The sequence below is a fragment of the Rhipicephalus microplus genome, chromosome X, assembly GCF_043290135.1.
Source record: "Rhipicephalus microplus isolate Deutch F79 chromosome X, USDA_Rmic, whole genome shotgun sequence".
NCBI lineage: Eukaryota > Metazoa > Arthropoda > Arachnida > Ixodida > Ixodidae > Rhipicephalus > Rhipicephalus microplus.
This window is the reverse complement of record NC_134710.1, coordinates 107,263,293-107,278,716: the sequence shown is the minus strand read 5'-3', so window position 1 is coordinate 107,278,716 and position 15,424 is coordinate 107,263,293. Positions and strand designations below refer to the sequence as shown.

Below are 15,424 nucleotides of genomic sequence, written 5' to 3'. Positions count from 1 at the left end.
TTCGGTGTGTGGCCGCAATAGTCCTACAGTATATTCAAGGAAACACTGCCGCGTCTACGCTGAATAAAGGAGGGGGAAAACGCATGTTACTAACACGTGTATTTAAGTTGCAACTACTCAGGCCATGTTTCTTGAAGAAACGTATGTGGTATAGGTTCGTTACGTAGGCGCATTGAATATCTCTAATGCGATCAAAAGGCTCGAGCTCCGTAAAAAAAAAAACCGCCTGGCCTGCGCGGAACGCGCAGCAGTCACATCGAAAGCTAGAAGAGTGGCCTTTTAGAGCCTTTCTTTAAAAACATATTTTGGTAACTGCTACAAGCACACTTGCTGGGTACCCACTACGCTATATATAATCACAATTTTTGTGTAGTAGGCCGGCATTTACTATACCATTCTTCATCATTCCTCAGAGAAGCGTGGTACCCACTGCACACTAATAAGAAATTTCGTACCAATTTTTTTATGCAGCGGCTGACGACGATGAAGAATTATGCCTGAAGTGGGTATGCACCACAGTTGATAAGTGATCGAGAAACAGCTTTTGTAATTGGTTGGAGAATTGAACGACCCACTCGTTACGCTATTCGCATTGTGTGACGCCTGGTTGTTCCTTTGCTGTTTTAAGACGTTTTATTACTCATACTAACGAGATTCCTTTTCCGACATCAAGCTTCGCTAAGGTAAGTTTGCATTGGACTTTCAAGCACAGGCGTGGTTCTGCGGTAGAATGCTGGGCTGGCACGCAGGGGACCTGGGTTCAAATCTCGCTGTGTCCTTAATGTTTTTATTTACTAAGTTCAATTTTTCTTATTTCTTTTGATATTGGTTACGGACACCGGCGGCGGCGGACAACTACGGCAACGCGCGCGACCCTTGTTATAATCTCATAACAGCTTTCGCTGTAGAAATTGATAATTACATACGAAGGTGCGTTAAACCAGCTCCTTTCGATGGAAGGTGATCTTTGTACACGGCTCAAATTTATAACAGCAAATTTATAGGTCCTAACAGCATTATCATCCGTGGGTGATCCTATAGACTTAGCTTGAATTACGGTGCGATCTCAAAGCATTGCAAACATGCATGGGAGCAGGAGATGGGGGGGGGGGGGGGGGGGGAGCGCGGGATGTGGTACATTGCGGCCTTATTTTGCAAGTAGATCACATGAGCTTCCGTTATCAATTGAAACGACGACGAAGTACCACACGAAAGTCAATAAACGTTATTGCAAATGCGCGAAGTAACAGCTCTCGACTGCAGTTTCGGTATACAGCGTTGCAACCCATAAGCAAGCTTTTTTTGTTTTGCTTTCCTTTATGAAGGGCGCCAGAAGTGGCAAGGTTTGTCGCAAGAACAGCAACCGTCAGGGCTGCTTGGCCCAGCACTCGCCTGTATGTTCCACCTGCGTGGCATGTATAATCATTCTCCCAATAAGTATCTTTAGAGAGTACGCTAAGAAACAAAACATAGAAAAACAGTTAAGATAAAGTAATACTAAATTTGTCACTCTAGTTTCATAATTTTTGTGAAAGAAATCGACTATATTAAGAGAAAAAGTGAACGTGAAACTATACGCCATGGCGACCGCACTTCGGTGAAGGCGAAATACTAACGGCACGTTTACCTATAGATTTAGGTGCGCGAGGCCGACATTTGCGGAACCCTATACACTACGGCGTACCTCATGATCATATCGACATTGTGGCACGTAAAACCCCAGCCGTTATTATTCAAAGACTGCTTTTACGTGCTCAAGTCCGCATCCGCTATTGCAGCTTCAATACGTCAGTACGATGTCCAATATTTCGCAGCATAGTTTATCGTATTTGGGATGTTGCTTCTCAGGACTGTCCAATTGTAGTGTAGGTTCCTTATTTCACTTCTTCACACAATAGACATAGCGCATCTTCACGAATGGCAGATTAAAAAAAAAACATCAGGCCTGAGTAGATGATGTTCACCTTTATTACGTCACAATGCAGGTACATCATAATAGTGTCACCCCTAATTTTACGCTTTCGCTTGTTTTCTGGTGTTGCAGAAACGTAATTTATATATATATGTGTGCTTTATTATTATTATTATTATTGTTATTATTATTATTATTATTATTATTATTAGTAGTAGTAGTAGTAGTAGTAGTAGTAGCAGTAGTAGTAGTAGTAGTAGTAGTACCCCCCAAAAAAAGAGTCAGGATGTCACAATACCACTGAGTGTCAGCGGCAGGTGTGCTCCTGTCATCCTGCCTTTCGTGGGGCAGCTGTGTTGACGTTCGTTAGCATGCACCTACATATGCCTGTATTCTGCGTTGAAAAGAAAAAAAATGTACTTATTTGACAAGAACCGCTGCTACAGCGTCTAGTACTACTACATTCACTGCCAACGTGCAAGAGGAAAAACAAGTAGAGGGAATGAGGGAGTAAGAGGAAACCGGGGAAAGAAATGTCGCAACGAATGCTTAAAGAAAACACTCGTTTGACGCTCAAACTTGAGAGAAAAAAAAAGAGTACCAGACTGGGTTATGTGAATTGCCGCTATGGATGTGTGCAGTTTTGAAGGAAATAAATGTGGAGGGCAATGATATTTTGGAGAAAACAGAGACCCTTCAAGTAAGCGAAGTGAATCACCGTTCTCTTCACTACGAACAAAAGTATGTCGACGAAACTACCGGCGCATCGCGACACATGCGTCGCACGAGATCGCCGAAGTGCCCGAGATCCAAGGCAGAATAACTTTTGTACATAGCCGGATGAGGCAATAAGAAAGGTGACCGTTCTACATCGCTCACTTGTTCATTTTATTCTTCGTGCGCGGGATTCTTGCGCAGAAAAACCAGAGTTATGAGGGCATGACGCAACGGCTTCTCTCACAGTTGGCATGTGTTAATTCTTCCGAACACGTATCCTACCATCGGACAGTGCATTTTACTGCGACCGAAGGTCGGGTTTTCCTTCAGACAGTCAAGTTATAACGGCTATACTGCGCGATTGACTCATATATAGAGCGGACTCTTCGCTGAGTGCACTTAGCGATGAGATGGCTACGTTTCTTTTCTCTTTTTTTTTTGTTAATAAAGAGAAGCTTTCTTTGTGGACACACCCAGCTTTTACTGTCCAACGACCATTGATGATATCTTGCCGAATAGCTTATACATGCATAAGTTTGTTTGAGGGTGCAAGATAGGACGTAGTTAATTCAGACCACCGCTCTAACCAGTAAGCAAAACTTGCATTTTCTTTCGTCTTCGACGCAGGAAAAACAGACGATTACGTTCTAAATGTGCTATACGCGAACGGGCTACGCATGAATGGTTGAGAAATAAAAAAAAACGACCGCGGAGAGAGAAACTTTATTGACATAAAGCTAGAGGTCAGCCTGAGCCATACAGTTTGTCCTGGCCTGTATACTATATACCCTGGGGAAGAGTGACAGGGGAGTGAGAGAGGGATGAATGACGACGGTAAGGTAGAGAGATGAAAATATGGTCTTGTTACACTGGGGTAACTATAAAGACGTGCATCCAATCCAGTGGTTTCTAATAATCCTACGGTGGCTCCTGTAACCCCATTTGTACTGCTAGAGGCTTTCATGTTTTCCACCTAACACTACCTCATCAGTCAGGGGTCGACTAATACATCGTCCAATCGAAAATATCAGTTGCTGACGTTCACTTGCGTACTTTGGACGGGTACGAAATACATGTTCCAGCGTTTCTGGCGATTGACAGTGGCCACAATCGGTACATGTGTCATTACAGCCGATCAAACGGGCGTAACGTTTCGTGTAAGCCACACCAAGACGAATGCGACGAATAATGCGTGAGATGCTTCACTTTAGCTTGTAAGGCATACGGAAATTAATTTCTAGGTCCAATTAGTGCAGCCAATTACGGCGGTGTTCTGGTCTGTTCCAGTGCTGTAAGATGGAGTTGCGCATGACACGTCGAAGTAAGGCATTATGTGTCTGTTCGAGAAAACGCGAACAATGCACACTTACAGGGGCATTATTTAGGGCTCTTTTGGCTTCAGCGTCAGCCTCTTCATTCCCCATATTACGCCCCAGTGAGCAGGTATTCACTGGAGTTCTTGCTACACCATGTCCATTTTTTGTAGCGGTGCCAAGAAGCTCTTTGTAATAAAGTGTGATGGGCCTTATTTCACGAAGTCATCGACGGTTTATAGAGCAGCTTCGGCATCGCACGGTATCACCCATCTACGAGCGGGCACTGCGGACATGAAACGTATTGCTATACCGAATTACAGCAAGTTCTGCGGCAGTTGATGTGATCTTGTGATCTATCTTGAAACTTCAAGCTATCTGCGGGATCACAACGGCTACGGTGGAAGTGCATGATGTGGTTGATCGATCAGTATATACGCGTGCGTCATACATTATATAAATGTGCAGGAGCAAAAGTTACTTTAGGCCGATTTATTATACAAGGGAGTTCTTTATATTTCCAGGAAAACGTCTGCAGAAAATGCGTGCCAGCAAATAGGTTTTGCACACGTAAATGTCTGAAGGGTGACGTGTTGTTTCGGAGGTCCAAAACAGCTTGTGGTAGGTTATGAAGCCCCACAAAATGTCTACGCAGTTTTTCCGAAGATAATAATGATAAGCAGGGAAACTTTCCAAGCGATTGGGATGTTCGAGAGCTTAACGAATATTGAAACACCTCTTTCATTCCTTTCTCTGTCTTGAAGTGAACAAAAGCAACTGATAGGAATCTAAGGTTCAGTGTTTTGATGACAAGTTTGTTACTTTTGATTTCTCCGCAATAAATTGCTTCTGCGCTGTGACTCGTCTAGCTCCGTGAAACCCTCGAAAATGGTTATTGATGCTAATTCCACCATTATCACGAAAATTTTGTTGATTAAAAATGCTGATTGGTCACTTTTCCGCATGACGTACCTGAAGACACATTCGCGGATTGCGTGCCTTCAGGTTAACTCCACTCATTAGCAAGTTCGGTCAATCTCCGGCAGCATCTGTCATGTCAAAAATCATCTCGAATACAGAATTGGAACTTTGTGTGTCCCGATTAAGATTTCCCGTGCTATATTTGAAAATGCTGGGTCTTGCAATCATCGTCATTTGTATGTATTTATCAACCAACGTGCTGCGCAAACTTATAACTAGTATTCGTGATCCTTCGCTTATCGGGACGTGAAAAAGTAACTTTTCTTTTTTGTCGAGCAGGCGTTCATCGTGTACGCCTGAGATGAGGGAAGCAGCGGTCCAGCAGGGAGAGGAAGCCCCTGAATTCGGAATACGTCGGCGGCGGAAGCAGGAGCCTCTCTCTGCCGACCGCATGCGAAGCCCCGAAGTGACTGACTGGGATGCCCTGCTGCCAGGTGAGAGCGGCGCGCTGCCGAAGGGGGGCCACATGAGCGGCGAGCGCCCATTGGCCGCCGTCGAGCATGACGTCGGGCGACGTCGCGGAAAGCGGCGGACTGTTCGGCGGCCGCGCGCCGTCAGTTTGACGCGAGAGCCCTAGGTGGAGGTGATACAGGCACCAGCGTCGTCGGCCTTTCCAAAACTGCCCGTCCGATGTGAGTGTCAGTGGGCGCACAGCGGGCTCCTCGATTCGGCGCTGGGGAGTAGCACGCACAGCATGCGCGGCCAGCCGGATTGTGACACCACTGATCTGCTGCTGCCGACCACGCATCTGCTGGGATGTTTTGCCGCTAACGCCACATGCTTATACACAAGTGAGTAGCCGCACACCCGGTGCATTTGTTTTCTGTTTATATTTCACTGCTTTTTTTCTTGTTTGCAACATTTCACGCTATTTCCAATCTTTTCCACCCTTTCTGTGACTAACCGAGACAAAGGGACACGAGAAATGTGTGCCTTTGCGTCGGAAAGTCTTACGTGAAGACGACGCGCCTGATCTCAGCTCGCGATCCTTTGAAATCGAAAGCGTGATACTCCGCGGAGAAGGGGAAAATGACTACGGCAACTAAGATATCTGTTTACCTTCGAGTGATTGCACCTGCCCTTGACGCATTTTGTAGCCATTGAAACCGCGCGGTGACACCGACGGGACAGTGAACTTTTCTCGCCTTCCCCGGTGTACGGCTGCCGCGGGGCCGACAGAATGATTTGTGCTCGTTTTGCGTCTGTCGCCTCCTCACCCCGCACGCACACCTTTTGTGGGTTTTTTTCTGTGTTTTTTTTTTGCACTGTACGTATGTCGTCGTTGTTCACTGCGTTACATGTCAGTTTGGTGTACAATGCATTAAAAAAAAAACACCCACACGCACGCGGGGCTTGCATTTAAACTGCATTGTCATGAAAAGTTTACTAACGAGCCCCTCCTCCATGTCCTGCATTTTTTTTTCGACTTTAGTGTGCTACTATTGATGTTTTGCATTGCCGTTTTTAACATCCTATTCATGGCGCTCGGCATCACAGCCGCGTGAGGACTTTTCTAATTGATCACTGGTGGCTGTGCATCCTTTATTTATCTAGCCAAATATAGCGAAAGGCTTTATCTTTAACTTCTCTTTTCTAAGCCGTGGCGTGGTAAGCCATTTCTCTAATTGGTCCTTCCTGCATTCTCGCAAGTCTACTAGTGCACGCCTACTCACGTGGCACGTGCTAAATGTTCGCGCAAGCCTTATTGATTCGCGCCAATATTGACAAGAGCGTCTGCTGTGTGCAAAGGCTCCTGGTGGGGCGTGGAATTATTGCTTCCCAGTGTGTGTGTGCGTGCGTGTGGTTAGGAACGTGCCTCTCCATATACGGAACATTGGAGCCCAATGCCGTACGCTGTCACGGCTCGTCGCACAAATCAAACTTGTCTCTCGCCTCTATGCGTACACGCCGGCTGCGAGTGGCTTCCGTGCGACGGTCGGGCTTGCTGCCAGATTTCAATTGGAAGATTACGTGGAGGCCTCTTCCGCAGCTGCCGGCTCGAATGGGACGGCAGCCTCCAGCGGTTGCTCTCTTGTGGAGAGATGCATTCCTCGGCGGCCGCGTGTTAGCGCCATTTTTTTTTTCTTCTTTCGAACGCAAAAAAAAAAAAAACTGGTAACGAGGCAAGACATCAGCCTAAGTAATGCGAAGTTTGCATGGAGAACTCTTCGCAAGGCTGCATGTGAAAGAGTGTTGAGCGCGAAGGACCGCTCTGTGAGACTTTAATTTCCGCATGGGCGACATACCAACAAGCCTTGTTAGCTGCGAAAGACACGCACGTTCTGCTTGAACGGGAAGAGGCACTTTGAGAGCTTCGGGGAGAGGGCACCGCGTGTCCAGCGCGCGAACAGGCAGCACCATTGTTTTGCTGTTCCCCTGAGCGTTCGGAGAAAAACTCGTTGGGTCCAAGGAAAAGAGGCTTCCCTACAACGATGCTGCTTGCCGGGCAAAGCCGATGGCTCGCACCTGTACAGAGCCGCGCTCGGGAGTTCTCGCCGTGCTTGGGGCTATCCACTGGGGCGGTTGCCATCTTCGCAGGTCCTTCTTTTTGTTGCCGTTATTGTTGTCGTGAAGGAGAATATTATCATTGCACAGTGTGACGGGCTGTCGCAGTGGGCCGCAATTCGGCGTCTATTTACATCGGTGCCAGGAAGGCAGGTATTTACGGTTTCCGGGCGCTATTCTCGCATTCCACGCTAATCTTGCGCGTGCGTGATAAGGCGCCCGACTCGGATGAAGAGGGGGGCTCTCACGCTGGGCCTTCCAATCAACACGGTTTCGCAGAACACGCGGGAACAAATCACGACCGCTGGCAGTGCGGGCGGCGAGAAATAACTGGGGCCCCCGCGCTGGTAGAGGCCGTGATGCCATCATTAGCTGCGACGAGAGTTGAGCATAAAAACGAGGTGCGGCGCCTGGCAGCCGCAGGATGCTGAGCCGAGAAGGCTCAGCGAGCTGAGTTATGGACGGGGCCAACACAGCAGCTGCTACAGCGGGCCGCGAGAAAAAATCCCGACGCATGTATTAGGATGGATGTGACATGCTTGCAGATTGTCTAGCGGGCTGCGTGGCCCAAATGCTGCTTGTCACGCCGGATCGGCCGCTTAAACTAATGGGCCGCCTTTCCTGAAACAAATGGGACGAGCTCTTCTTTTTTATTTGCTTATTTTGCATCTTTCTGGCCACGCGTGGAGCTCCCATTGATGCGCCCACCGGCGCGGGTCCCTCGTAAAACGTCGCGTCGGCCCGGGGCCCCCTTTCAAGGCGCGACCACCGACAGCTCCTGGCCTGGCTTTCCCGCGGCGACCGAAGAGCGAACGACCACTGGCAACGCTAAGTTTGCGCTCCTGACGGATACATTTCAATCAGGCTCCCCCTGCTCTGGCACTGCGCTCATTGTGCCGACGTCGCACCGGGTCCGATAAGCATCGGACTCGTTCCAACACTATGTCACCAAGTTCGTCCTTATCGCGCGGTGCGCAAGGAGGGCCCCGTCTTGGCCTGGTACCCCACGGCGCTTCTTCTCTCCCGCTGACAGGTCGGCCTTTCACGCGTGGTACTCGCTTATGGCGTTGCGCCACTAAAGTAAAATCAGCTGTATTTCTTTCACTACTAGCCAAACACATCATGGCGTACCGACAGGGAACTGACCGTCGTACACGCCCTGATACCGGCAGGTCGGGTTCAAGGAAGAAAGCCGAACAAGCAGCAAGGTGGAAAGGGGGTTCTTTGCTATCTTGAGGTGAAGAGAAACGACTGTCCATAATCGCTGGGACAAATTCTTGATGTGTTTGTGTTATTAAAATCGAATATACCTCGCAATTATCCACATTTTCGCTTGGTTTTTGTATTCCTAAGGGAGATCTAAATCACGGATGTTCTCAGTAGGCAGCTTGATAGGTCACGCCCTACCAGCCTAACCTGAGAGATTCGAACGCTACTCACAACGTCACTGCATCTTGCCGAATACGCCGAATAATCGTGCTGTGATGTGAAATTCTCTTTTCCAATGCTCGCAGGAGCAGTATTCGACAGTGCTCTTATACAACTTGCGGCGTGCCCTGCTTGTGTGAAGCATCGTCGGTCATGTAGTTCATTTTGCATTCCGCTGCATCGCCCCTCTTACCGAGGGTGGGAAAAACATTCAAAATGCCCACGCCGTCATACCTCGCCAATTCGCAATACGTGTACGTTTATTGGTGGTCTGTAAGAGGTTGCTTCTGTTGAGTCGTAAAAAGAAAAGCGCAGCAAACTGTGCTCTACAAGACTACATTTGAGCAGATAAAAGACCGTGCCAGTTGATAACGGCGTCAAGTGAGAGTCCAGACCTTTAGAGATAACTTGAAGAGCGCAAGAAAATTTTCTCCGTGTGCATTTTGTCAGATTAAAGCAGAGAGTCGTGAAATTCTTGAGGGAACGCAAGCATTTTTAGATAATACTCAAAAAGGTTTTGTCCACAGTGATAGCGTTATTCAGCCTGGGTGCATAACACCACGCAGATTTGATGAAATGTTCATTTTCTGGATCAGAAAGAAAACTCACGGAGACAATAAAATTGTGCGCAGCAGGACAAGCAGCTTGCGCCAGATCTGGTCAGTCAACACCATGGAATAAACAAGCGATTTCTGGAAACCATGCACGAGTCACGTGGAAAAAATGTGATGCTGATGTTAAAGTACATTGCAAGCTATATGTAAACCAGCATAACTGAATTCTACTTTCGGATCTAGTCTTCATGAAGATCGTCCCTGGGCCTCGAAAAGTTCGCGCACAGGAGAAAGTTTCTCCTCGTTATCGTGGCATAACCGCAGAGGGTGTGCACAAACTTGGGTCTAACTTCCACTGAACGTGCACTTGATGCGCATAAGGACGGATGTAAGAATTCTTGCGATTGTCATAGTTGCGAATGATCGGAAGCTGCAAGTCACATGTCATAGCGCACCTGGGTCACGCTGCTTCTGGGAAGGAACCCCTTTTATTTCTGGGGGGCACTGTTGACCGAGGGCGGCGGCCGAGTTCGTCGTGCGAAGCCCGGCGCCACGGCCTTGGGGCTCGCGCGCACCACCGTAAGCTCTCCCCATCTGCATGCATGCAACCTCTGGGAGCGCTCTCACGGGGACCAGAGCGCAGGTTCGAAGGTTCCTCTAGCTTGGGCAAACAGCAGCGCGGGTTCTGGTGGTGCGGGAAACTCGGCTCGACCCCAGCGACCCTGTGGGAGATCCAATGGTTCGCACCCCACGGCTTCCACCGTGGACGGCCGTCGTCATTGGGTCACGCTCGTGTGCCGCATCCATGCAGTGCCGTGTATACGTCGTGGACTCGCACGTAGCGATCGGTTTCTTCCGTTTTTTTTTTCCTGCTGCTTTCTCAACCGATTGTAGAGGCTGATATCCTGTCTGCGGATAACTTTGGTCGGTGAAATTCCATCTAGAAAAACGCTCGTCGATTTTCCCGCTGCATGCATACAATCATTCGGATGGTTTATCGCAAAACTGTCATTTAAATGTTTTATCCGCTTTGCGAAGTCATATGCTGACGGATGGTTCAGAGTAGCGCAAATCTACGCACTCTTGTTTCATGCAAACGGAGGTATAGGTATTTGCTATTTTATACGCTCATCATGTAGCAGGGTCGACGTTCTCGACTGTGCGTTCTTGGTGCCCGCCAAATCAGAGATTTGACCAAAATTTGATCAAATGGAAGCGGCCTGCAAATGCCTGAGCTTTCAACGCGGAATGAAATCAAACTTCATGCAACGTGAACATTGAGACATATGACGAAAAAAAAAACAACGTGTAAAACAATATGCGACACGGGATGCTTAACTGCGTGCGCCATTGGAGCGTTCTGTAGCGTATGCTCAATGTAAGCAACGAAAACGCGGTCACAAGCAAGTTGGAGCAACCGACAAACCATGCGACAGTGAATGAAAACCAGTGGACGCATTCTCCGCCTCTGCGTATAAACGTAGATGAGGAAGGCGGCGGTTTAGGAGTAGTCGTGCGTACTGTGTGTACGCATACTTTATTTTATACCCAACCTTTTCTCTCGCTCGCCTGCTTGCCGGTCGTTGTGTTAATATCCACGGTGAACGCGCTACAGTGCTATACGCGGTCATAGCCACTGTCCGGAAGAGCTGACCTCCTCGGCGGGGTTTTCGTTCGTCGGATGCCGTATGGGCCTTGCATTGTATGCACAATATTCACAGAGTCCGGGCAGTGAAGAAGAGAAGGAAAGAAAAAAACAAAAGCCGTGGCGTGACAGGAGGCGCTTTCGCTGTGCGTGCGCAAACGTGGCGTGTGGCGGTCGCGTCGACTGCGCCCCCGTGCGCCATGAGAGACCACTTTCAGCGCATTTCCTGAGCCGCAAGTGCGTCGCCGATGCCAGTGGGTGACCCAGTTATGACAGGCCATGCCGATGACTTCTTTTGCGGCTGTTCTTGATGCCCTTGCTTCTTCTTGTCGCTCGTACAATAAAAACGCGGCGTCAGCCCACTACCGCCGTCGTGGCTAAATTTGTGCACGACCACCACGCTGTCTCGAGAAAGTCGTGTTTGCTCGTTTAAGAGAATTGGGCAGGCAGGGCGGGTACGCGGCTGGCTTGGTCTCGTACTGGCAGACTTGGTGTGTTTAGGTTGTATAAGAGGGACAATTAATCAGCTGCCCGCTCATAATAAGTTCACGTGCTACGTGACGCCAAACATGCGCATAAGAGTGTTTTCACACTCGTTGTTTGGCTTATAGATGGCGCTGACTGTCGCTCCTACTTCTAAATTCACAGATGAACCCAAAAAAGTGGATGGAGGGAGTGCCGCTGTAATAGCTCAGTGGTTAGAGCATCGAACGCGTAATTCGAAGGTCGTAGGTTCGATTCCTGCTTACAGTTGGTAATTTTTTCATCCACTTTTCTTTCTTCTTATTTACATTCCATTAATGTTAATAACTTCCCCTGTACATTCCTTGGCATTACTGTCTGTTACATCTCATTATTATATATATATATATATATATATATATATATATATATATATATGAGATATAACAGACAGTAATGCCGAATGCCGAGGAATGTACAGGGGAAGTTATTAGAACTGAATGGAATGTAAATAAGAAGAAAGAAGAAAGAAAAGTGGATGAAAAAATTACCAGCTGTGAGCATTTTTTCATCCACTTTTCTTTCTTCTTTCTTCTTATTTACATTCCATTCGGTTCTAATAACTTCCCCTGTACATTCCTCGGCATTACTGTCTGTTATATCTCATTAATATTGTGTTAAAACACGGAAATACGAGCCCTTAGGTATACACTTCTCTCCCTTATATATATATATATATATATATATATATATATATATATATATATATATATATATATATATATATATATATATATATATATATATATATATATATATATATATATATATAACCAGCGTGTTGCAGATGCAGTTTTACGTCGTTCCAAATCACGCAACATCAAACTGACATGTACCGCATATTTTTATGCATGACTTCAGATTCGCAGTTGAGCCTAACTTAATTGATTTGCAGGCAACAACAAAGATCCCTTTTTTTTTACTTGCGACAGTAAAGGACAAATTTCCACGTTTTTCTCTAGTTTCTGTATATCTGAGTACCTATATACGTTAGCGTGGGGCTGTAGATTTCACTGCACCGTCTTGCACTTTAATCGGCACAGGAACAGTTCCGGGAGACTTCTTTCTTTGGTATTTTAATCTTAGACAAGGTAATGAGTGTATTTGATGTATAAGTAGATTACTTTAACCATGTGGACGCTAACAATGACATCACGGCACTCACCCCGCTGGAGGCTCACAGGCCCATCGTTCGTTTCGGCAATTATTCTAGCGTATACTCTTCCTCTAATATAAAAATGGCCTTAGTGTAGTCTGTCAAGTGAATTGGTGGAATCAGCTCAAGCGATTTTTTGTAAGTATGACATTATAGCAGTCGAAACAACCATGGCTCAAACGATGCGGGCACCCGTGTTTCTGCGCATTGGCATTTGCTCGAAAAAAAAAAACAGAATTTCCTTGCGACATAACCCCCCAATGCTCGGGAGAAAAATACCAAGCTTTCAAAAAAGTAATCAACTCCTGCACAAGTTCCAGCCACAGGCTGGTTTGCATCGTTGACCAATGTCAGTACTCAGCGCATACAGCTTAAATTTCAGCGTGCAGCACAAACGGGAAAATGGTGCAAGCCTGAAATTACTTCCCCTCCCCTTGGCGAAAAAAAGGAGTCTTCCAAACGTTCATTGTAAAAGTCTCGATTTCTTTATTGGAGACGCGCGTCACTTTACAGTAAATGTGACGTTTGTACGGCGAGCGTGACGGAACGACATCGGCCTGCTTCAGCGAGCCTCCATGGGAGCCCCCCGCTGCGCGAAATGAATCCAGAGGCCACGGCCCAGCCGGCTGCGCAGCTGCTCTAGGACGTAAAGCAGCACAATGTGAAAAACGCTGTACTGAGAGATAGTAAAGAATGAAGAGGCAAAGAATGAGTGTATAGGCTGAAACAGAAAGGACATTCCGGAAAACAGAGAGTGCTTTCAAAGGAGAACAACGAAGGTCTTTGCTCTGTAAACAACCGTTTATGTAAGGCCGCTTGATGACTCTTCTCCTAAGGCTGACAAGCGGAGTCACGGGTTCTCGGTTTTAGTCTGGCGTGTTCGTCAATGGCAGACGCTATTTTACTAGTTACACGACGACTTAGTCAAACTTAGTAAACGAAGCTAAGAGACGCTGTCGATGCTAATATCGGTGGTCGTCCACTTCAAACCTTAATTAGTCGTTGCGTTCGTTTACGGTCTGAGAGAGTGAAAAAAAAAACGGTATGTGAAGAGATGTAAAAAATATAGGGAGGTTAACCAGAAGTCCAGTTTGCTACGCTACAAATGGGGAGAGGTGAATATGGGAGTGAAAGAGAGAGAGACATTGCACACCACACGCACAGTGGACGAGTTTCAACGGTGGTCACTCAGTGACGTTGCCTTCAAGTATTGCAGGGGGGGCTTGTGTGGCTTTCGGCGCTGATGATCAAGACTCCTTTCAGAAGGGCAGAGATGACGCCGCTTTGCGTTCGAAGTCGCGTTTCCTTTCAACAACTCGCGTAATTTATTTCATAATATATAATATCCGTCTTTTTGTCGAATTGTGTTCTTTCCTTGAGCGTCATTCAAGAGATAGCATTAACTGATACCAAAGAATTGTTTCTCTCTGCGATGAGGGTATGCATGTAATATTTTCTTGATAAATCACAGGATGTTTCTTTAGCGAAATATTGCTGCTCCGTTTTGCTTTGACGCTTGCATATTTCATAATATAATAATGACAATAATAATAATAATAAGAAGAAGAACTCTTGTTTATTGGAGAATCTGCACAATAGTTCCGCGCTGTGGTGCTCGGGCACTTCGGAAAATACTTGTACGAGGCTAGTGCTGGTCGACGTCTGTGAGCAACAGCGTTCCTGGCATGCATGATGTCTAACCGCAGCTGGCGCTATGTCGGAACGCGCCAACCCACACACGCGAAAAGCGCGTACCGCATGAGCCTCGTGAAATCTTGTGAAAACAATACCGTCCCCGAAAGTGAAGGCCCGAAATATCACGCCTGCTATTGCATTTAAGATTTCGTATTATTATTAATTTTTTATTATTATTATTATTATTATTATTATTATTATTATTATTATTATTATTTTTATTATTATTATTATTATTATTATTATTATTATTATTATTATTATTATTATTATTATTATTATTGCACAACCATTTATGAACAAGATACCTATAGAGTTTGAAGAGTGTATGTAGGGCCGCTGGTTTCGCTTTACGTTTGAAAGACGATGACGGGGCGATACCGGAACGTCGCTTCTCCTCAAAACAGCTCCGATTTACGACTTTATTTTCAGTGCCCGCAGAAGACAAGCGTACCAGACAGAGGTCATAGTGCCGGAAAGACGACGCAAATCATGATTTGTACTTATGAAGTGCAGTGTAAGTCCGCGTGCGCGGACGGTTCTCAATCGGAAGATGAAGTGGGCGAGTTGAAAATGATAATTTACCGGCAAAATTTCCGAACTGTAAAAAGCGGCAGAGTGTCACTCATGAATTTTCTGCCCAGGATCTCACGCTTCTCCTTCTTCTTCTTCCATTAAGAGTGCCATATCGCTTCATGTATTGCATGTACTGACAATGTATTGAGTGTGCGAATAACTGCAAATGCCGCATCGCAGTCCGGGATTCATAACATGCCCACCCTTTCGCACCACCCGCGAGCACCGACTTTCCAGCTCGCGTTGAAAGGTTCAACACGTTGCGGGCTCGGCGTCTGCCTGTTGGAATGATGAGTAGCTGCTCGTCTCGGGTCGGCTCTTCCTGACCCCGGGTGGCACCCGCGAGCCCAGCTGGCGAGCCGCCGCTCGCGTGCCGGCATGGCACATCGGCGCGCGCTCCTCGGGCCTTGGCGCGCTGTG

The 15,424-nt window shown here is 46.9% G+C and overlaps 1 protein-coding gene and 1 non-coding gene across 4 annotated transcripts in view; both read left to right on the top strand.

Moving 5' to 3' along the window:
* Nucleotides 1–5,482: 5,482 nt before the first annotated feature.
* LOC119176269 (fibroblast growth factor 17) overlaps nt 5,483–15,424 on the top strand; it is a 124,083-nt gene continuing 114,141 nt past the window's right edge. For all 3 annotated transcript variants that reach the window (XR_012886924.1, XR_012886923.1, XM_037427470.2), the window contains exon 1: nt 5,483–5,714. Coding sequence is in view for 1 of the 3 variants with exons in the window: in XM_037427470.2 (XP_037283367.1) it covers nt 5,701–5,714 (14 nt within the window). In the remaining 2 variants the exon portion in view is untranslated. The remainder of the gene's footprint in view (nt 5,715–15,424) is intronic.
* TRNAT-CGU (transfer RNA threonine (anticodon CGU)) lies at nt 11,736–11,808 on the top strand. The gene has a single exon. It is a non-coding gene; the product is annotated as a tRNA-Thr (tRNA).